This window comes from Nestor notabilis, unplaced genomic scaffold (genome assembly GCF_000696875.1).
Source record: "Nestor notabilis isolate BGI_N333 unplaced genomic scaffold, ASM69687v1 scaffold7814, whole genome shotgun sequence".
Classification (NCBI taxonomy): domain Eukaryota; kingdom Metazoa; phylum Chordata; class Aves; order Psittaciformes; family Psittacidae; genus Nestor; species Nestor notabilis.
The window spans coordinates 48,460-72,119 of NW_009925998.1; the positions used below are offsets into that span (position 1 = coordinate 48,460).

The window sequence follows — 23,660 nt, forward strand, 5'->3', positions numbered from 1 at the left end:
GAGGTCTACAAGGCAAGAGACAGCACGATGCTTACAGAGCTCCACTCCAAGGCCTTCCACTGCCCGCATGGTGTCACGGTGCACGTTTCTGTGGCTGATGGCTTTGGGAGATGGAAACAGGCTGACTCGTCGGCCACTGAGCCCTGGTCATCCCGACAGCTGACGTATCTCATCCGGGTACCCTTCCCACATGTTGCGGAGCACTATGGAAGAGCAACAAGAATTCCACTAGAAAGTTTCCCCGTATATATTACTAGGACTTTGGAATGAAAAGTTGGCCTAATGCTTTTAAGAATATCACACTGTCTACTGTAAATAATCCTGAAAGTATTAACAACACATGCTTACCGGCGTCCAGGATCCAAATCTCCACTGTGTCCTGTGAATGCCTGATAGGGATCTCTTGGCTTCAGGACTATTTGGATGGGGAGGACATGCTGCTATTTCACAGTCCTGTAAGTGAAATAGATGAGGGAAAAGAGGGAAATGAAGAATTTGCAGATGTTGCAGTTAAACCACCTCCTCTTCGATGTAATTATGAACAACACATCATGCCTTGAAAATGTGACCTGCGTGCTTGTGGGTTGGCAAGCTTTCCCTCATGTCCTCTTGGTGAATCAGCAAAACTTGGTATCAATACCCCCAGGACTTCATATGCAGGAACCTCAGTGGACTTTTGACTTATGAGGAACTCTACAAAAGGGATCTCCATAACTATATGCCATCTCCATGCATTAAAACCAAATGTTTTTGAAGCAAAAGATGAAAGTTCATTAAGAGACTTTCTGGTTCTGGTATGAACACACATCTGCAAATCAGCAACTTTATCTCCCTTCAAAGCTCCCTTCCTTCAGCATGAGACCTGCAGCCCACTTAATAAAGGTTATGCTGCTGAGCTGATTGTGACCCTTTGATTCCCTGCAGCCCACCAGACCACCTATATTGACACACATCTTCACCGCACACTAAGCACGTAAGGTTTTGGGGATGGTCATATCATTCTGCTCAGCCTTGATACGGTGCCTAACAGGAGGGCTCTGGTCCTGTCTGGGCCTCCTGGGAGGTCTGGTGACAGAAATGATGAATAGCCATGACTTTACTCCATGAGCCTATGAGTAAGTCATTGCCAAAAAGGAAATTAATACTGATTGTCACTGCGAGGGAGAGAGCAGCTCTGGACGAATGGCATCAATGATTTCAGCATTGCTGTGAATTTACGCTGTGAGATACGCATGCCAAATGATGGCTGATGACAAGTGGGTTTGTTACTCCTCGACTATAGTGTCTCCAGACATGGCAAAACCAGCCCTTTACTAAATGTTGTGGCCCTAGTTAAACTTTACTATGAGGGTGCTGAGGCGCTGGCACAGGTCACCCAGAGAAGCTGTGGCTGCCCCATCCCTGGCAGGGTTCAAAGCCAGGTTGGACACAGGGGCTTGGAGCAACCTGGTCTAGTGGAAGGTGTCCCTGCCTGTGGCAGGGGATTGGAACTGGATGAGCTTTAAGGTCCCTTCTAACCCAAACCATGATATGACCTTATGATTCTGCAAGTCAGGAAGGACTGAAGCTGAGCAGGGCATCAGCACTACAGCTTTCCTAGATGACAGATAGATGGTAATTTTCTGTTTTATTCAACTCCTTCAGACAACCCTGAACATATCCCTGGACACATCCTTTGCTTGTAATGCGAATTTACACGTTTGCTTCCAAGTACGAAGTGAACACAGCATGGAAAATCTCTTCAGCAAATCTACAATGGGTGTGCAACACTTCTCTATTTATCTGGCCGGGGGATGCATCTGGAATTGTAGCTGGCACAGTATTTTGTCACGTGCAGCAGACAAGTAATGATGGCCTCTGGCCATCATTTGTACCACACAGCACCAGTCATGCAGCCAAGTGAGCCCAGGCTGCAGCCAGGCATCCCATACACCATGCAAGCCAAAGGAGGTGTCTGCTGTGTTAGAACCCCAACCTCTACGGCTAGTAAATACTGCCTTATTTTATCCTTCTGGTCTCTGGTTTCCTTCCCATGTACATCTACTGCTGCTTCTTTAGCTCATGAGCTCTTAGTGACCAGCTTCAGCTCTGAATCTGTACAGGCCCTTGGACATCCCATGCTATGACTAGAGCTCCATGGATATAAGCCATAAGCAAAGGTAATCTTTACCCCACAAAGCTTGATGCCCTCATAGAAAGTCATCTGTTGCCTTTTTGGCAATCTGGTGTTTCAAAATGTAAGGTTAAACATGTGGAGAGGATCTGGATGGAACCCCCTGAATAAGCTTCTCTGTCCTACTTCTACCAAAGCAGAGTGCTGTGCTACATCTTTTTGATGGCTGTATAGCAAACTTAAGATACTGTTCCTCATGGACTGGCATTCAGAGCACTGAAGCTGCAGTCTGGGTGCCTCCATATGCATGCTGTCAAAAGGTGGAGACAGGACAGCAGGATTTACCTGGGTATCTGTTGGCCTGGTTGCAGCATTGCACTCGTTATCATCCACCACTGACACGTAGGTGCCCACAACACACTTCACCGCTCTCATCTGGTAGCCTTGGCCACACGTCATTGTGCACTGGGAGGGGACAGATGGGAGAAAGAAGTGCTGGGTCTGAGTAGCTGCTTCGGTTAGACAGTATTAATCAGCCCAGCCTGTGTTTAGGCACATAGCATGAGCAGCAAAAATAAAACACAGCTTCCCTTCTGGTTTCTCTCCACTTCATGCATTTCAGCCTTAAATCAGGTCAAAGTTTTAACTCGCTGTGCCCCCCAGAGCCTCGCATGCTTCACTTGCTTCCTTGGGAATGGAGGTGCGAGCATTTAAATGATTAACTTTGCTGCACACAGTAAATCACAGTCTAGTAGAACCTGCATCATATCCTTCTTTAAAACTGGTTGTTCAGCCCCATGGTAGCACAAGCAGCTAATGAATAATTTTGCTGATGGGAAATCAGGCCGACTGGGACAACTGGTCTGGGTTTGTTGTTGTTTTTTCAAGTCAAGAGCTAACAGCTTTGTGGAAAAGGAGATGCCAGAACGCTCTGGGAGAAATGAGCGACTCGTATTCTAACAGGAAAAAAACCCACTCACCAACCCAGAAACTGGAAAACATTAAAAACAACAAAAGCTATTCAAAGGGAGCAGCTTTGCTGTGAAAATTAGGCCATGTATTTACATGCCTAAATATGGATTTAAGAGTGTAACCTTGGAAACCCTTTTTTTTTTTGACAATCACTGCCAATTATGACAAAGATTAAATTTAGCACAAAAGGCAGGTACTGTTACTGCTGCCCATCCGCTGAACCCGAGCAAACAAAGGGCTGCTTTGCTGTGCAAGTCAATTAATGCAGTTAATGTCTCTGATTTTGGATGAAGAGATAGCACCCAGCCTCAGCCACCACCACCCAGGTCCCACTGACTGGAAGCCCCGCAGTACCTGGCCCCAGGGCCCCACTTGCCACGAAGCACACTCTTGCTGCTGGCACGTCTGCACCGACTCCGGCTTCGTTTCGGGATCACAAAACCTGTCGTTTAATCGATCTTCTCCAAACTGGCACCAGGTCTGGCGGTGTTTGTGCCCCTTTCCACAGGTCACCAAGCACTGCGAGGTGGAACATGCAAGTTCAAGCGGTGCTGGGGGTGCGCTGACAGCTCAGCACCAGCCCCAGCATTGGAGACCCACTGCTTAAAGATCCTGTGCACTGGAAAACCTGGGAGTACCTTGACAGAGACAGGATTGCTCGTAGGAGCATGAAGAGCACAGCCAGGATGGGACCCCTTCAGCACAGCCAAAGCAAAACCACAAAGACTCTTGACTTCCAGCAGCTTTGAGATGTAGAGCAAAGCCCCAGCACTGCTCTGCAGGGCTTTAGCTGTGCACAACAAGGGGCAAAGGCTTGCAAGAAGAGTTGTTCAGCTCTGAGTGTGGATGATAAAGGTCTCAGCTCTTAAGGGATTGGGATGCTGGCAGCTCGACCCAGAAGACAGATATTTTGCAGAGAACAATCCCTGTTCCCACTCAATTGTTTTCATTATTTCCTTAAAGAATGTGATTCACAGAAATGAGACCCATTTGGCCTCAAAGGTGACAAGCAGCCTTTGAAGACTGTTCACCAACATTCCAGGTCCTGTTGCAGAGAAAAGCCTATCAAGATGTGGTTTTGTTACATTGCAAAGGACATCAGCAGCAGTGGAAGAAGTAACAGTAATAAACAGCAATGAGAAGGCTGAGCAAGACATTAGTAGGGTGAAATCCTGCCCTCCAGCGACAGCCAGGGCTGCCAGGGCTCATGAGGACAACCTCAAGGGAAAATGAGCATTTTTCTTCCCAAATGTGCAGAGGAACCATGGAAAAACTGGGGAGAAATTACTGCAGGATTGGAGAGGAATTTAACCCTCTATGGCTTTACAGGGAGAGAAACAGCCACTTTACCAGTGACTTTGCTGCCTATCTCAAGCCTCCCTATACTCAGGCTCTGGGAGACCTTCTGCAGGAGGCATGGTGCCACCATGCCCTGGGGCACAACTAAACACCAGCTATGAGCACGGACAGAGATATCTCTTTGCATGCACCATCCCCTCAGTGTGAGCCCGTACTGGTGACCAGCACCTACCTCGGACCAGTCTCCAGTCTTCCACTGGGGGCACAAGAAGTCGCTGCATCGCTGCACCGTCAGCTTCTCCTGCTGACTGCACTTGCTGTCATCCAGGACATCATTGTAGGTGTTCACACACATGGCTCGCCGCCGCCGTGTGCCCCCACCACAGCTCTTGGAGCACTGGGAAGGAGAGACACTGAGTAAATACCTTCTGCCACTCTGTTATGGGCTGAGAGCACGTTTATGGCCTTCACCCCCCTTTGCAGTCAGGACTGTGAAGAGACTACAGAAAAGCTCCAGAAGAACAATTTGTACTTTAAGTAACAGGCTGTTACTTTATATATTCCTTTAAAAAGCCAGTTTTGCTAAGCTTAATAAAATCTCGTGGCAACGAGTTTCACAAATTCATTCTGGGTTATAACCCCATTATTACTTTTACAAGTGCTGCCTTTCAGTTCTCCCAAGCGGTTTTTGCTCATTCTCATTTTAGGAGAGATTAATTCCCTCTAACCAGCCAGAACTCCCTCATCACTGTGCCCTCCCTGAAAAGCGCCAGGCTCATCATTCTCTTGGTCCCAGGCCTATATTCAGGAATTTCCTTGTTCATGGAAAAGCTAAAAGCCATAAAGGAAAGAAATTCCAGAAGCCCTCTGCTGATGGTAACATGTCCTGCCCGACTCCTGGCAGTGGCGTTGGCTTTGATGGGGGAAGTGTCCAAGGCCAGCTTGGACAGGCTTTGAGCAACCTAGTCGAGTGGAAGGTGTCCCTGCCCATAGCAAATGATATTCAAGGTGCCTTCCAACCCAAACCATTCTAGGATTCCAAGACAGCCAGCAAGGCTTAACATAATGAAAACAGACCTTGGGATGCTTAAAAGCATAATTAAATTGAGGTGCAAAATAAGGAGTACTGGGCTGATTTCAACTACAGCATCCTCCAGAAAAAGCAATGGAAGCAGAATCACTGCAGCCAACTTTTATACAAATGCTGATTGCAAACTAAACAGCCTGACACCTCCCTGTGCAAGAAGACAACTGTGTTCACCACACCACTGAGCATCCCTTACCTCGGTCCAGGCTGAGTACCGCCACCCTCCCACGTTACACTCTCCAGTGCACTTCTCCCTCGTGCTGGGCTTGGGCTGGCTGCTGCAGAACCGGTCGTCAACCTTCTCTATCTTCCCCTCCAGCCTGCTGTACTTGGAGCAGTAGATCTCCAGCGTGCGGTACCCCAGCCCGCACTGGGCCGTGCACTCACTCTTCCTCGCGATGTGCCACCTGAGCCGAAGAGAGCAAACATCAGCTGTGGGGCTCTGGGACCCTGCAGGTAAATGTGCTCAAGGGTGTTTGGTATAAATAAGGTCAGGCTCAGGTTGCCCAAAGAAGTGGTGAATGCTCCATCCCTGGCAGTGTTCAAGGTGGGGTTGGACAGAGCCTTGGGTGACATGGTCTAGTGTTACGGTGTTCCTGCTCATAGTAGGTGGGTTGGAACTAGATGATCTTAATGTCCTTTCCAACCCAAACCATTTCTATGATTCTATGAATAAGGAATATGCGCTCTTGAACTGAAAGGTTTGGCTCTTTGTAATGCTTCCCAATGCTTTCTGGCTTCCAAAACTCTAAGGCAATGAATGCTAGCATTTCTCCTTGCAGAAGAAGCTGTCACCATGTCCCTCTCACAGGCAGCAAACCAACCCTGTGGGACCATGCAAGGTGGCTGGTGGAGGTCCATGGCCAAGCAAGGAGCAGTGCTTTGAAGGCTTTCTACCCCACATCCCCTGCAGAGGTGCCACTTTGGCCCCTAAAAATTAAAAGCTGAAAAATATAGCATCAGAAAGCTATCTGCACAGGCTTAAAAGGCACTTCCCATGGCAGGGTGCCTGTAAAACAGTTTCAGCTCTTCAAAGTGCAAGTGAATGACTTGCTCCAAGACACACCAGCCCCAGAGGTGTCAGTGGGGATTAGAGATGTTCCCTGTGGACACACAGATTCCCACTCTGCTGCCTTCTTCCCAGGATGGGCAGCAGGGAATGGTTCTGGTGGCCTCACCCCTGGTTCACATCATCTCTGGCAAGAGACACTGGACACGAAGCCTGATCCAGGGAGATACTGGAGACCGTGGAGTCAATAGGAACTGATGGCTTCTGGGGAAGGAGGTGCTGGGGACCCCGGGCTGGTGCGAGCGCCTGTGCGGGGAGCAAAAAGCCTCACTCTTAAGCTGAGAGAGCAGACTTCAGTGCAGCCAGGAGAAGAATAAGATCAAGGGGATTTGGAGTCAATAGCTCCTGAATGGTGGGAGCCCTCACATCCCTGCCCGCTTTCAAACTCCTGCATTTGCCCTTCTCAAGTTTCCAACCTGTTGCAATGGCAACAGCTGTTACCTCGACAACCCGACCTACAGCCCCTATAGAGCCCCTATAGAGAGCCCCAGCTTGAACACAGCCAGAGGAATCCCTCAGGAAACACAGCCATCTGAATTCCCTCACCAGCAGCCATTCAATGCCACCATATTTAAGCTCCAGAAAGGAAAACAGATTGCTTTTTAAAGGAAAACGGGTTGTGATGATTTAGGCTGTGCTCTATCCATTCCAGCTCCCCAGTAGCTGTCTGGGGACAGCCCCAAACCTGCTCTACACTTAATCCTTGCTTTAAGCGAATGGTGATAAATCCAAGTCTTAGTTATTATTCTTTTGCTTTGAGCATATGTTTTTCCCTCTTTGCAGGCTGTTTGGAGGATGGTGCTTAGCATTTCTGATCCAGGCAGATGCAAATTTCAGGCACAGGGAGATGTTTCAGTATTAGGTGATTTTTCTTTTTCATACTTAGCACTGATTAATCCAACAAGAGAAAAGTGAAAATGTAGAAAAGTGCCTCTCAAAACACAGCTGGTGGATGTCAGTCCCTCTTGGTTGACAAAGAGGCAACTGCTAATCCTTTTTAAATCTAATACAGGCTGGAGAGAAAAGGAAGAGGAGTAAACAATAAATGTATGATGTAATGTATAGGCACAGATGAGTAGAATGCACCTTAATTCACATTCTGTGCCGCAAGGCTCCATGATGGGGTCAGGCTGGGGAATTCGATCACATCGCTGGTCCGACACCGTGAGCTGATCTGACTCTCTTGTACACACAGGTTTCCTCTTTCGTTCTCCTACAAAGAAAAAAGGGCACATTGTTTGAGTCACACAGGAAAGCAATCAAATCCGTTATTTCTTTTCCTCCTTTTATAGCAGCACTTAAGAGACGTTTAATTATGCTTTTAAATCTCTTTCAGAAACAGGGAGAGGGTTAAGACTCTATGAAGAGCAGAAGAGGGTTAACACAGATGAGACGACGCAAGGGTAAGGATGTGTGTTTAGCAGGGTCAGCCCTGGCAGGGGGCAACAACCAGATGTCAGACCTCAAATCAGACCCCAAAGCCCTTTGCTGCCTTAGGAAGTGCCACGTAACTTCTCCTGCTCTTGATCTTCCTCACCTGCAAACCAGGTTGCTAGGCTCACCTGGCTCAGAGGGGCTGTCAAGGTGCCCTGCTCCAAAACCAAGCAGCAGCAAAGTAGTGCTACACCTTGTACATTATCTACTGCTACAGGGAAACAATCACACCCATAACATGAGAATCTCAAAGAAATCAAATGGAGAAGGATTTGACAGCACTGCTCAGATTCCAGACAAATCCAGGACAAAACAGGCTTCCCAAGCACCCACCTTGGCAGAGCTTACTGCAGGGCTGCCACGGGCCATATGCATTCCAGTAAAACTGCTGAGGTTTGTCCTCAATGGGGATATTAAACGTGTAACGAACATCAGGATTGTACAAATTGCCCACTGATAAAACCTGGAAGGATGAAAGATGAAGCAGAGTAAATGAAGAGCCTTTGCTGCTCACTGTTTTCAGTCCAATAATGCTGGGCAGACTTTTCCGCACACACAGCATATACTTCACCTGAAGTGTTATTTCTTGCTCAATCCGATCTGTAGAATTAATCCTTTCAACAGTATTATCCGATCCACTGTATTCGATCACAGCATTCCCAACTTTGATTTCCCTTTTAAACATACTGACGACAAAGTCTCCATTTAATATAAAGTCTCCTTGACTGTTAGATAAGGCTGCATAGGTGCAAAAAACAAGAACTAAAGAGGCAGAATTAACTCATACGTACATAATAACGTGGGTCATGTGCTTTCCGTGCTCCTTTTCATTAGGATGGGAGGAAAAGCCCACTGGCACTCTCAGACAGAAAGGATGTAAACAGAGCAGCAGAGCTCTTACAGACATTGTGTCTTCTCCTTCTTCCACTGGAGAGACTCATTAAAACGAAGGCTGAATGCTTGAAGTTGTTGCTAACTAGTTCACCCGTAACCCAGGGCATAAGAGATACCCAAAAGGCATGTGGGGCTGGCTGTTGTACACAGCACACACAATCTATACCCCCTCATATAATGCAGAAATAATCCTGCCCAAAACTTCTTGTTAGCTGTGCAGATAGGGTGGCTTCCCTGTTGTTTCCAGGTGTGTTCTTAGGGTAAATGTATGTAACCCTAATTGCCCAAATGTCATTTTCTAGTAGATAATTATAGGGAGAGTTCGGTCAGTATCTCCCCTTCTCCCTCCTCCCCCTGTACTTTTTATTATTCCAAATGTTAAGGTATGTGAAAGCACCAAAGGCTTAAAGCCTAAATGCTTTATAAAAGGAACAGTTTCCTGAAAACAGCAGTCTGCTGCACAGCTTCACACTAATGCGATTATGTAGCTAATTTCCTAAGTTAGTTTCCCCACCATTTCACCCATCACAGCTACATTACTACAAAGCCCCTGTACTGAAAAATCCAAACTTAACACCAAAACACCAAAGGGAAGGGGTTTACACCAAATGAGAGGAGATAATGAAGCAAAGCACTGCTCTGTAGTAAACAGACATAGATGGAGGAAAGTTCCCAAAGACACTGCACAGCAAAATTCCACGCTTTGGAGGCTCTAATATCATTAGGCAGTAGTAAAACTCATTAAAGGATTCCTTCCCATTTACTGTATCTCCTACAACAGTAGGTACACGTCTTAGACTTGATGACAACATCAAAGTCCTCCTAAATTGTTAAGCAAGTACAAGGTTCTCAGTACTGAGGGCCCAAGATTTCACACTCAGTGAGCTGCAAAATAAGTGGACACACGCACACTTCTCATTTGCTTCTAGTCAGGCCTAATGTGAAGAGATGCTTTCCCAGCAATATTAAAGCAACATTAAAGAAGATTTGACTTCATTGCTTCCCAAGAAGATTAAAGGCCCTCCAAGAAGAACTGAGAAGTTCTCTGGGGCTCCTTCTGGGGTAAACAAGTTGGGATAGGCACAACTCGGGGAGGACTGTTTTTTCTAGAAGAGAGGAATAACAAAACATACCTCCCTCCCCCAGGATGGAAAACTATCACATCTCAGTAAGGTTTTCCTGGTACTGATGTGCATTCATCCTGCACCATCTATCATTGCTATGAATGTTCAGATCTGTGCAGTGTAGCTGTGAGTGTGCAGGGACTTGGTTCAGTAGAAGATGCCCCTGCCCATGGCAGGAGGTTGGAACTGGATAAGCTTTAAGATCCTTTCCAACCCAAACCTGTGATTTTATGACCCCAGTCTGGGAATGAGGACATGGAGGACCTGCTCAGCTTCTGGCCTGAATGAAGGGTCCAGCCACAGGGACGGTGTTTCAGATTGACAGCCAAAGCTGTCAGATTCGTTTCCCTTTGCACAATAGTCTCCTCTAGTTGTTTCTCAAGCGAGTTCCTTTACCTTCAATGGGCTAAGAACCATCAACCTAGTCCCATTTTTAATATGCCCAGAGTTACAGCGAGCACTTGGGCTATGTGTGTGCTGCAGACTGGTCTAAGATAGTATCCCAAGCATTTTCATCTGCCTCTACAGACATACCCACAGGTTAGAGAAAACAGTGACTATCAATGTCCAACAGCCAAAGGCCAAGTTATTGTTAGGTTTAAATCCAACCACTATCATTGGTGCAGGGTATTCCTAGGTATCACTATCACTTAGGGAAAAGAAGGGCTCAATCTAAGTGAAATCAGAATTATTATTCTTAGAGGAACAGCAAATAATTTCCCTTTGAATTTGTTTGTATACATGAATTCCAGGGTATGACATATTTACTCTCAGGCCAAGGCACAGTGAAAGCAGAGTGTCTGATGAGGAGGCTCCAGCAGAACTTCGAAGCCTGTTTGGTTCCTAGCTTTGTGCCTCAGCTGCCACCCACAGCTTAGGCTCGATGGTCCCTCCCAGCTCCAGAGATGCTCTAGCAGGATATTTCTTATAATCTGTGAACCTCCCAAACTTTCCATCAAGGACAGAATGAACAAAAGAAGGAACAAGACAAGGCTCAATGTTTGGTAGACATATAAAATATTCTCAAGAAAACACCTCCCTTAAATGAATTCTTCACCCTCCCTTCCACAGATCACCAGTAGATATATTACCAAAACCAGACAATAAAGGCAGATTTCTGGACTGAAACAAGGACCGCAACTCACCCAGGTAGTTGTCATCCTCTGGCTTCCCTGAGTAACTGTGCTGACGCACATCAATATTAGTTGCACCAGCTGGGATGCGGACCACAACGTTATAGCCTAGAAAAGATTTAACAAAAAGCTAAAGCTATTACACAGACATTTCATTTGCTTTTTACAGGGGGAAGGGAAATGAGCAAAATTACCTCACATTACGCAAGCCAATACTTTTCATTTAGGGATAGCATAAATAGTTATAAAATAGAATATACCGTAGCTAGAAAAGCTTTGCATTTTACATCACTGTTCTTTGTAGATTAAGTGTGGTAATGGCTTTTACAGACCCGCATTTTTCACTATAAAGTTTTTAGCAACAGATTCTTACCATAATGCACCGTGTTAAATGTGCCTGCAACAGTTTTGCATGAAGAATTATCCCCACCACAAACACCACATTTATCTCTTCTTGCTTTTGAATTCAGCACATGATCGCATCCAGCTTGCTTTAAGAGAGACATTGAAAAAACTAGATTGAGCAAATACAGACTAGAACAGCATTTACAAACCTCCCAATTAAGGCGCACAAAAGCTGTGTATGCAAAAGGCTGCTGTGAGACAAATTGTTTTGCTTCCCCACATTTTTCTGCTGAATTACAGTGTGGCCATCCCACACCACTTCCAAACAAAAGGCTTTCTTACAAAGCGAGAATCAGAGCTGCCATTTGCACCAGGCAATGCCTTCACTAGAGAAAACTTCCTGCACCAATTGTTTCCATAGAGAAAAGTGTGAAAAATAATTGTGAATGGGAATGTAAAGTGCTCCGGGGTCTGACTGAGAAGAACCAAGGCAGAGCACAGAAGGAAGCATCATTTGGATTCAGGCTCAGACCTTCACAGCCCTCAGTAACTTCGGGCAGATATACAAACTTCCGCCACTTGAGTGTGTCCAAAGGAGAGCAATGAAGCTGGTGAAGGGTCTGGAGAACAAGCCTATAAGGAGCAGCTCAGGGAAGTGGCGTTGTTTAGTCTGGAGAAAAGGAGGCTCAGGGGGACCTTATTGCTCTCCACAACTGCCTGAAAGGAGGATGGAGTGAGGTGGGCCTTGGTCTCTTCTCCCAGTTAACAAGTGATAGGACAAGAGGAAATGGCCTCAATTTGCACCAGGCGAGAGGTTTAGGTTGGGTATTAGGAAAAATTTCTTCACTGAAAGGGCAGTCAAGCACTGGAACAGGCTGCCCGGGGCAGTGGTGGAGTCACCATCTCTGGAGGTGTTTAAAAGACATGTAGAAGTGGCACTTGGGGACGTGGTTTAGTGGTGAACTTGGCAGTGCTGGGTTAACAGTTGGACTCGATCTTAAAGGTCTTTTCCAACCTAAGCGAAGAGGGCACACCAAGAACTGAGTGGAGCAGGGTGCAGAAGCACCAGCCTGCTGTGCAGAACTGCTATCACCCTTTGCTGAAGAGGAGGGAAGATACTTACCCGGCAAAGTCCCTGCACACAGATATCATTGGTGTCAGGGCCACAGGGTGTCCCATCAATGACTCGATCCCGCAGCTGGTAATACGCCGTATTTCCTGCCACTCGGCAGAACAGCTTGCACCGATCCTTCATCAGGACTGGGGACAGTGGGGAGGAAAACCAGAAGCACGTTATCCCAACGCCATCACCCCGATGCTGCAATCCAGGAGGCAGGATCTGCATCTCCCCCGCCACTTACTGCCGCTGTATTTGGGAACCCAGCGCACGTTCGTGGGCAGCCCGTTGATGTTAAAGTGCTTCCCATCAAAGTCAGCGCACTGCTCATCCCGGAAATCCTTCTTCAGCTTCGAGCACGGTTCGGTGTTGCAGGATTTAAACTTCATGCGGCGCCCCACACAGTATTTCCCACCATTTTTAGGCCTGCAAAAACAAGATAAGGCTTGAAATGAGATGCAACCTCCAATTCTGCAACCTGTTCAGCACAGACAGGATTTGTAACATCATTCTGTGGGCTCTGCCCCTGCGCATGTCTTAATTAATATCCCAGGCTGACAAGCAGGAAAGATTATGCAGGTGTCTAATAAAAAAGACCACATATGCAATGCTAAAAAGGGATGAAAATAGGAATAATTACTCTCTGCCAAATACAGTGATAGTAAGAGAAGCCAAAGAGGAAAAGCAACATCTTCTTCACCATCTGAGAATGTAGTTTTGCCCTGAGGGATCCCACAGGGGATCATCCTCCGCAACCCTACTGATCCTATGGATTTGGTGGCTGAGGGTTTGGCTGATCTAGTGGGTTGCAAATAACTAAGCATCACAGCAGAAAGGAGAAGGGAGTTTGAATTTCCCAACTCCCAGATTCAGGGCTGTAGTCATAAAACTATTTTTGTCCTCGTATGTAGATGGAGCCTTTGCCAGATAACAGCTCACTTCAGGCACTGAAAAAGCCTCTCCCACTCCAACCTTTTTAAGCAGTGCGAGAGTGAGCTGCATGTGGATGGCATGAGAGGAGCCCAGCAGAAGGCGCTTTTCGGGTGAGGACCCATTTTCACCTCCAGTAATGCTGCAAGGAAAGCACCTTTGGGATAGAAGCTATTTACTGTCTGTTCAAAGGACATTTCATGTGTTCGGACTATGTGCAGACTTTTATGTATATAATGAATTGCAATAATAAGACAAAAAAGGATGCACCATGCTTTAAATGTTCCAAAAAAAGACCCCACCATCGCTGCTGCTCTCTCCTGAAACTTTAAATGACATTGGGAGGGCACAGTGAAGGCTTCTACAAGCTACCTCCATCAATACGCAGTACCACCCAAGCAGCTTTGCTTTTCCCATTATGATACAGAAGGAAGGATGTTGCTATCTGGATGATAGCAACAGGGTCAGCTTGGGCAAAGCTGTAATTATCCAGAAAGGAAAAATTATACCAACTACGATCTGCATTCAAGGGAGATGAAGTTAAGATGCACCTCAGCCGTTAGCATGGGAAAGCCTTCACCTGCTGAGGTGAGCCCCTGCCTTTCCCTTTTGCAGACTGTTTCAGAGGAGTCAACAGAGGGCAAAAGCATCCCAAGCAGCTGGAGCCACCATGCCCTGACCATGGGGCATGTACAGCAGCACAGAGTGGCCCTTGAAGCTTAGGACAACATCTGGCCCAGCTCCAGCTTCTGCTGCAAAATAACCACTAAACCTACAACTTGTAGTTAGAACTGAATGATCTTTAAGGTCCCTTCCAACCCAAACCACTCTCTGATTCTGGCAGCTGTGGGTGAGATGCAGAGCATCACTTGCTCCACACATGGGATTCTCCCTGCCAGCATCCTCTCCTTGCTGAGATACACACTGCCATGGTGCAGACCCTTGAAGTCCTACCCTAAATGCAGAGGGGTAGGAGTTGTCTTAGGCACAGCCCAGGACTGTTGCAGGCTCTACATTACACAAACTTCTGGCAGGGCATTTCATTAAAAGAATTGCAATCACAATATTTTTATGGTACCCACATTGCTTCCAATATGGATCAAGTTAATAAAAATGAAACTTTTAAATAGTAAGTTAGTTAAGAAGAACATGCAAGAATCTTTTTCTTTCTAACGGGTACGTCTAACAAAATCTAAAGATCCCAAGCTACTTTATAGTTTCCTTTTCTCTACACATGGCCCGTGAGACTGAGATAACATTGAACACATGGACACACCACAAACTGAAGGATGCTAAATATTGCCATCATATTGCAAACTGTCAGCTTCCTGACTGTGGCAGTAAATCTCCCCACAGTCAGTGTCTGGGGCTGAGGTATACTCATACTTCTGACACTGCAAAACAGCCCCAAAGCACCCCGAGAGCTTCAGGGTGTTTTTAAACCAGAATTGCTTTTCACAGAGTCTGAGTAAACAGAAAGAACTGACCCTGAAAAGTAAGTCAGCCTCATATAACATCGATTTTCAGTGTCATGAAGAAATACAGGATACTTCCCACCACATAATATTTTTATCATAGAATCATAGACTGGTTTGGGTTGGAGGAGACCTTAAAGCTCACCCAGCTCCAACCCCCTGCCACGGGCAGGGACACCTTCCACTAGAGCAGGTTGCTCCAAGCCCCTGTGTCCAACCTGGCCTTGAACACTGCCAGGGATGGGGCAGCCACAGCTTCTCTGGCTGACCTGTGCCAGTGCCTCAATGTTGATGAATAATCATCAACAGTGAAGCAGAGACAGAAGGGAAAGCAGTGCATGCATAGAAACCTCCTGTTCTGCCTCGATTTCCCTTCTCTCTCAATCATCTATTTGATCAACTAACAGCCTGTGTGGACCCACTTTCAACATAGCATTGACTCTCTTACAAGTTCCTGTGTATACCCCAGCTTCACTGTGTTCCTCCCAGCACACCAGAAATTCTGAGGACACAGCACATAGGCCTGGGGAATGGTGGGGTCTTACCTCCACTTCCACTGTGACAAGTCTTAAACATGCAATGTTTAATGCATCATCTGCAATTACTAACCTTGAGCATTTTAATATGCAGACCTTGAGGCAGCACCCAAGTCTTAGCGATCCAGAAGCACCAGGTACAGGTACCTCAGCAAGAAGCGCTGTTTTGGGGGTCCTTTGGACATGCTTATCCCCATGGGCAGTAGCTCTGCCGGGGGACACTCAGGCTGCCACAAAAGGCCTCTGGAGAATTAACTGTGGGGCACATGTGTTCATCTGTACGTCTGCCTATGTATCTCTGCAGAAAAACCTGTGAAGCTCTAGTGTGCACGGATCAGTCTGCGATCTCCTTTGCAGCATCCCAGGAAGACCTGGGACAGGGAATTGGTACATGTGCTGCCAGTGGCCAGCACAGTTATCTACAGATGTGTTTACATGTTGAGCTCGGACAGCTTTCAGCATAGGTGGATACTTCTGTGATGGACTAAAAGGCAGACGTGATCTGACTCGCATCCAGAGATAACAGTCCCCCATCCAGAAAGCCATTCCTGAAAACAAGGCTTCTGGTATTGACATCTTATGAAATATGCCTTTTTCCTCTAATTCTGCAACTAAGCTTGTTTTGAAAATGAGGCTTGCACCACAGACCCTCTAATGTGACGAGCTCCAGCCGTAGGCTTTGTCTGTACCAGCCAGCCCAGAATTCCCAAGTGGGCAATCTTGGTGGGAAAGGTCTGGTCTGGGCAGCAAATGCATTCCTTCAGTGTATGTCAGCACAGTCTGCTGCCATTTCGGAGGCTTACAGCTTTTCCTACAGCTCTGCAAGATACTGGTCCATGTAGGTGTCAGAGCACATTAGAAACAGGCAGGAGCTGCAGCTTCATTTTCTGTCATTTTCAGTGCCAGGTTTAACACACAATTTTATTGGCATCCAAGATCCCACCCCAGGCCCTTGTGCACAGAAAACACTTGAAAACACTAAATCATCTTTCAATACAAAAGGCTTACTGAAAAACTATTTCAAATCTTACTCAAGGTATCTGGACTGGGTTTTTCTGCCTTCTACATAGAGCAGAAACGCTGTGTAATGTTGAAGTACTTTGAAAAGCAGGAGAGGCAGGTGAGTACCCAGTGGTGTCTCATCACTTGCATTGCCTCAGCAGCCCCATGATAACAGGGACACAGATGGTGGGAGCCCACGCTGAGATGTCAAATTGCATGGATAAAACAACAGAGTTGGTGTAAAACTCTGTGAACAGGGCTAGGACAGACTCTGTGAGGGACTGGAGGCCATTGCCAGCTACACAGCTCTCGAAAGGGGGCCTGGAAAACAACTGCTATTAATGATGACCACACGCAATTTCACAAGCAGCTTGGTGCTGAGTGTATTTAGGTGCTTTTGCAAACCCCAGCCAAAGCAATCTGCCTTATGAAACACCAAGATACAAAACGCTAGCTGTAAGGGAAGATGGAATTCAAAATCCCTTTAGGATAAAGATTTGCTATCACAAAAAGCTATCTGTCCAAACAGATGTATCCCTGGAACAGAGGGATACATCTCACTGACAGCATCCAAAGGTTCAGCTGCATAGTATAGCTGGTTCTGTGTGTGGAAAAACATTTTAGTTTTGTCTCTCTATGGCTACTGAAGACCATATGGTGTATGCTGACTCAGCACAGTGGGAGGAGAACTCCTTTGTGCTCGTGTGCTTCTCAGCATCATGTTAATTAATGCGCTGCTGTCCTACTCCCTTAGCCTCAGCCCTTCTCCTCCAACACTTGCGCAGCTGCACTGAGCCAGTCTCTTTGTCACTTCACCACTGGTGCTGCAGGTACAAGCACTCCTTTCTCCCATTAGCAGTGATGAAACTGTCACTAGCATATCACTAATGGCAATTTCCTTGGCAACAAGCTGTCCAACACCAATGATGAGAAGGTGGAATGAGCCTGCTCAATCTTTTTAAGACCTCTCAGTCCAACCAGCTCTACTGACCACTCACTTCTCTGCATCTGAGACCCTAGAAAGCAACCTGCTCACCCCTTCTTGCTCTCATGGGCTGAATAGAGGCAGTTAAACAGAAACCAGCACAGTTCACAATTTATGTAAACAGGCTGTACTCATACCAGTTGCTCAACCTATTACTAGTATTTGCCTGGCCATGCATTTGTCTCCCTGAAGCCCACGGCAAAATTCCCTGCCATTTCAGAGGGTGCAGGATTTCGCATTCCAGGCCGACAGCAATCATTTTTGAGTGCCACTTTTTAACGGGGCACAGATTTCTGCTGAGGTTTGGCTAGTCTGCACCAGCAGACATATAACTGTGTAAAGGATCAGCTGCAAAAGCAGCCAAAAGCTGCAAATCCAGCCAAAGTAGGAGTGAAATGGTAGAAAATTGTATAAAGTGGCCTGTAGGAACAGCTGCAAAATGGTGAAAAATGGATAAAACCATAGCTCCTTCCCTTCTCCATTCTTTCTGATCCACAGCTTTGGAGAAAGAGAAACACCTTTGGAACTGGGACCCTGGCTGTGCCTCCCCAGGAAACCTACACAGATAATAGCTTTTTCCTTATCTCTCCCTAGACTGGATCCCTTTTTAGCACACTTTACCCACAAACCAAACCTATGACCAGCTCCTCCTTGGTTCTTATGCTGCCTTGTCCATGCCAGGCAAAGCACACATGGGCTGGGGACAGCCAAAGGGGTTTTCAGCCCATTTGGGTAATAGATCTGCTTTTCCCCCCTTCACCTCCCAGTGCTTCCCCCTGCTGCATACACTTACTCAGGCCTGTTGCACTCCCGTATTGCCGTCTTTATGCCACCGCCGCAGGTTCTCGAGCAGGTCCCAAAAGGGCTCCATGTCCCCCATGCTCCATCTATCACCGGTGCCTCTCGCTCTTTGGGCACGCACATCCCAAACCGGCAGTGCTGTGTGCGAAGGAGAGAGATGGGAAAGGTGGGTTTGCATTGCTTTGGCATTATAAGCCAACAAACAGCAACCAGCCTGGGTGACAAGACTCAGGCTTCCTTCTTTCTCAACCACATGGCATAAAGCAGCAAAGATTTTGCAACCAAATATAACTGAACTCTACTTTTTGTCTATCCCCCCCCATATTTTAGTTTCTCTGCACCCTTAAATGGAGAAGTGAAGGCAAGTTGCTGACTCCATGGGAGCAATTTATGGGAAGAAGACCGAGGACAACAGCAACCACTGAATATTCCCCGTTTACTGGTGCTGAACAGCACGGCATCACTTGCAGCACTGCTTATCTGATTTCCTGGAGAGCAGCAAGAATGGCACTGTGTTAGGGGAGGAGACAGGCAATGGGAGAAAAACACCAGGGAAAACCTCCCCAGAAAGTGGGAAAAGAAACTTACAAATCCAAAGGGCGAATAAAATAGAAAAATGAATTTTTCAATCCAAAATTGGGGTTTTTTTTTACTCAGCTATAACATGGGATTTGCCAAGGCCTGGCCTCGACTTTTGTTTTGCAGTTATAATTCTTGTTTTGTTTTGTTTGGAAAACTGGCTTAAATTATTTCTGCAAGCCCCCATTCCTCATTTTTATGGTATAAATTGTGTCCATTTGGGGTATGTTTGCTAGTTCAACTACACAGACTTTTGGAGAGGCGAGATCTAGGAGAGAGTCACCTTCTTGCCCCACGAGAATGGATGGAAAAGTATCCCCAAGACCGTGAGAGCAGGACTTCTCTCCCACTGAACAGAGCTTGCTGCAGCAGATTTAAATCAAGACATCATCATCTGTCTGTGGATGCCTAAATCTTTGCAATTATAGGAAGCCCAAACAGTGCTGATTGCTCACAGATTAGAAGAACTTACAGACTTAAAGAAGAAAACAAGTAGTGCATCATTAAAGCATTCCCTTGCAAAATTTCTCCCCACCAGAGGCTGTTCAGGCAGGAAAACATCTGATGATCCTTATGGGAATGGGTTGAATTTACTTATATCCTGCGTTTCTCCAGCCCTTTCACTAACAGTGGAACAAGGTTGTGTCAGGATACGTCATGAGCTCATCTCCCTTTTTTAGACATCCTCATGAACCACCTTGGAGAAAGCTATCTAGGAAAAACAGAGCAAAATCAAGCTATGCTGGGAATTGTGCATCCAGCCCACGGGACACTGGCTCTGCAGCACATTTAACACCTTTTGCTCATGATGGCCAGCTTGTCACATTGCTTTGCTGATGAAGAAAGCTGATCTCAGGTGCATTTGCCTATAGACATGGTTTGCAGGACAGCTGAACAACTCATAGCTTGCACCCTAAACGTGGTGTTTGCTGAGAAACAAAATGAGCGTGGTCTCTAAGGCTGCAATGTGCCCTAGATTTGCTTTCATCTGAAAATATGATTCCCCAAATAGAAACAGGCTGAAAAATCTCTGCCACAGTAAAGGACAGGAATAAAACAAGCTGAAATGCCTGTTTCTTTGCTGCAAGGCAAACAACTCCTCCTGGCATTTAGAGGGTTGAAAAAAATGCAGGCTGGGACCCCTACGCCAGTCCTGTATAGGGACAAAGAGGTCCAACAGCTATCATCAACATACAAAAATACATGACACCAATCCAACAGTGCTGTCCCAGTGGAGGAGAACTTGCAGCAATGTTGATGCTCACAGCTAAATATATAACCACAGTCATGCTTGGCACCACTGACCCAGAGAAGACGACTGAATAGCTAACCAGTGAATGAACACAGCTAACAGACCGTGACATGACCTATATGTCACCCATCCTGGTTGAGAATTAACCAGGAAATCACCTGCATCCCTTGATTTGATTAAAAATTGGGGGTTTGGAGTTGATGGTAAATTAAAGAGGGGAAAAAAAAAACCCAAAAGGAGCAGCTGTTTTAAATAAACAGCAAGATTATCTTATGGAAACGTAATGGTGTTTCTTGGAAGCACACTGTGAATACTCTGGCTGCACAACCTTCGTGCCTTTTGTGTTTTAAAAATACTTTCTGTTGAGTTACAACAGAAAAGCTAAAAAGCCTGCCAGGGTTCTCCTTCCTATGAGCTTCCAGAGCAGAGAATGAAAGAATTTTTGTCTGGAGCAAATTCAAAATAACTTAGACACACAGTCGACCAGGAGAGCAATGGCAGGAAGGGAGACACTGCAACAGACTTTCCTTCCCTTTACCTTGCCACTGGAGTCCCAGATAATTCACCACATCCAGCTCCTATCCTTGGGCTGACTTTGGCTGAATAGATTAGCAGGGGGCAGACAAGTGCTGTGAAGCTCCATGCATGCATAACATATATGCTACCTGCTGCCATACAGCAGGAGACAGAAATGATTACTATTCATCTACTCTTATTTTACCCTTCTTTAAACAACCCTGAAAACCACAAGAGACTCACACGACAACACTTTACAAGCCCAAGTAAACACTGGGAAGACACCATGTGATGATCCAAACAGATAAAAGAATTACTCCATAAAGCCTTTTTATGTGAATACATTCAAATGCCCAAACACGAGTGGCCTGCATCAGCTTTTCTTAAGAGCCCATCTGCTCTCAGCCGAGAAGTTCAGGTCACGCTTTAATTTGTCTAGACTTGTTAAATTGTCTAAATTTATGGGCTAAAATGATTTTGCTTACACAGTCTTTATTAAAAGCCGTGCATCTGGACACTTCCTCTTGCATGACGCAGGGTAACTGAGGAGGTGCTAATCTGCCCAATTGCAGTTGTTTGCACATCACTGGTCACATCCAAGGGTAACTGCAGGTTTGTCGGAACAAAATTGCAGCCCCAAGAAGTTATTTCTGAACTTCCAGTGACCACAAGCTCACCAACAGAGGAGCTGAAGGCACAAGGTCTCATGTCAAAGGGATGCCACAGGGATGCCACAGTTGCCTTCCCTTTATCCTGAGTCTCAAAACAGCAAGGGTTTTACATAAGACATTAAACACTGGCGCACCACTGGCTCCAAGGAGTAGCAACCACATCCCTCAACAACAACCCAAACATACATTCAAAAGACTATGAATTAAAATGTTGACTCTAAAAGAAAACTTTAAATAATCATCAATAGCCAGAAAAGCAAATTTTGAGGTTATACCTTGTAGAATAATATTTCATTTTTTACAAGATCCAGATAGAGAATACTTTTGTTCAGACACAAATGATGAAAACTAGTTAGCATTTTCAATCAAAAGCTTCAGTATCCAAATAAAAGAAGAAAAATCCTCTCAACTATTTTTCTCCAGATCTGGAAAACTAAATACTTATTCTAGAAACCACAATGCTAGCTGGAAACTGACATTGCACATGGAAATTGAAAGTTTCTATGAATTACTGCCAAAAATGCTTCATGCAGAAAATGTCAACCAGTTCTATATTTTACTCTGAAATTGTCAAGCTATGAAACCAGTTGGCCGGTTTATGTTACACAAAATTACTAATTGCTCACATCACATAGGAAATTTCTAATAAAAGCCTAGGGAAGCTTTGCAAAGGTTTTGCTCACAAGTTCACTCAAGGGCATTAACTGAAAAAGATAAGCACTCCAGAAGGAATACCTGCTTTAAACAAAGTCATGCCAAGCACTCGATGTTAATCACATTACCTGGGTTAGAGCTGACCCACACACACCAGGCGTAAAACACACCGAGCTGCTTTGGGATCTCACCCCCCGCAGTCAGAAGCTGTTCCCCATACAGCTGACCACTAAAATAGGATATCTTTGACTGACATGCTTAGCCTGAGCCCTAGGAAACAGCTACAAGGCTTGAAGCACCAAGTATTACAGACCTTTCCGGGCTCACATTCTGTCCCATCAGCCCAAGGTGTGTGCTGGGTACGACATCCCTTGTGTGCGCCATCGATGTTGATACACCAAAGTCGCCGACACTGCATCTGCTTCAGTTATTGAAAAGATGAAAGTATTAAATAAATACATGCCACATGCCTTACCAGATACATGACCCTTTATGAAACTATCTTCCTAGAATTTACCATTAAACTCCCATTTTTAGACTGGATATTAGGAAAAATTTCTTCACTGAAAGGGTGATTAGATATTGAACAGGCTGCCCAGGGAAGCGGTCAAGTCACTGCCCCTGGAAAGTGTTCAAAGAACATGTAGATGAGGTCCTTAGTGACATGGTTTAGTGACGGACCTGGCAGTCCTGGGGTAAAAGTTGGACTTGATTGTCTTAAAGGTCTTTTCCAACCTAGTTGGTTCTACGATTCACCCAACCCCAAGGAGGCGTTATTTTTCTTGGGCAACATCAGGGAAAACAAGGTGTGGAATTTCACTTACCATGTATGGGCACACTTGAGATCCAGGTCCAAAAATTAACTCACATTGTTTGTTGACATCATAAATCAGCCCTGGAAGCTGCTGAGGCAACGTGTAAGTTCTTGATGAAGGTTCATCAAGCAAACACTCCCCATAACCAGTGCTACAACACAAATCAGATAAATGGTGTTAAACAGGAGGCTATTAGACTAGGACCCATTGCTGCTTACCTCAGTTGGTCTTAGGGCAGATGCACACCACATTTGCCATATTTAACAAGCACTACAACTACTACTGCAGACACAAACACAGGAGGGTGCATCACCCGTTCGCCACCACCGTGCTGTGCTAACAACCATCCACCATACTGCAGTCAGCTACCCTGGCAAAAGCATATCTGAGTGTGCACGGCCTCCATTTAGTTGCTAAGCAAGCATTGGTACATATCTAAATACAAAGAGCATCGTTGATTAGTAGAACTGCCAAAGGAACTGAACTCCTGGATTTGCCATCGTGGCTCTCATTCTGTTCCACAACACAACACATGGGAAGGCTTTGCAGCAAAACAGGCGATCACTGTGCACCAAGCTGACATGCGGGCTCCTGGAATGGTGTTCCCATCGTGGGCTAGTGCCAGGGCTTTATCTTGACCTGTGGAGCAGAAAGGCAGATTCAATCTGCCTCCTAAAACACAGCTCTGTATCTGGGCCACAGGGCTTGAAAAACTCACTCTTCAGGTTCGAGGAGAACGCGCATTCCTTAAAAGCAATATCCATGGGGTTAGACATTCTTCCCCATAGAGAGGCCGGTCCTTGCCAGCTTATCATGAGGCTGAACTGGCAGGGACTGGATGGCAGGAGGGCATTTCT

The 23,660-nt window shown here is 46.0% G+C and overlaps 1 protein-coding gene across 1 annotated transcript in view; it reads right to left on the reverse strand.

Moving 5' to 3' along the window:
• Positions 1–23,660, reverse strand: part of ADAMTS9 (ADAM metallopeptidase with thrombospondin type 1 motif, 9) — a gene marked incomplete at its 5' end in the record, with an annotated part of 77,047 nt that overhangs the window by 36,065 nt on the left and 17,322 nt on the right. The window contains 16 exons of the mRNA XM_010013317.1: positions 36–203; positions 349–453; positions 2,459–2,578; positions 3,440–3,604; positions 4,617–4,781; positions 5,668–5,878; positions 7,627–7,753; positions 8,308–8,437; positions 8,546–8,712; positions 11,138–11,233; positions 11,499–11,616; positions 12,594–12,730; positions 12,832–13,013; positions 18,309–18,454; positions 22,302–22,406; positions 22,813–22,954. Coding sequence (XP_010011619.1) covers positions 36–203; positions 349–453; positions 2,459–2,578; positions 3,440–3,604; positions 4,617–4,781; positions 5,668–5,878; positions 7,627–7,753; positions 8,308–8,437; positions 8,546–8,712; positions 11,138–11,233; positions 11,499–11,616; positions 12,594–12,730; positions 12,832–13,013; positions 18,309–18,454; positions 22,302–22,406; positions 22,813–22,954 — 2,284 coding nt within the window. The remainder of the gene's footprint in view (positions 1–35; positions 204–348; positions 454–2,458; positions 2,579–3,439; positions 3,605–4,616; positions 4,782–5,667; positions 5,879–7,626; positions 7,754–8,307; positions 8,438–8,545; positions 8,713–11,137; positions 11,234–11,498; positions 11,617–12,593; positions 12,731–12,831; positions 13,014–18,308; positions 18,455–22,301; positions 22,407–22,812; positions 22,955–23,660) is intronic.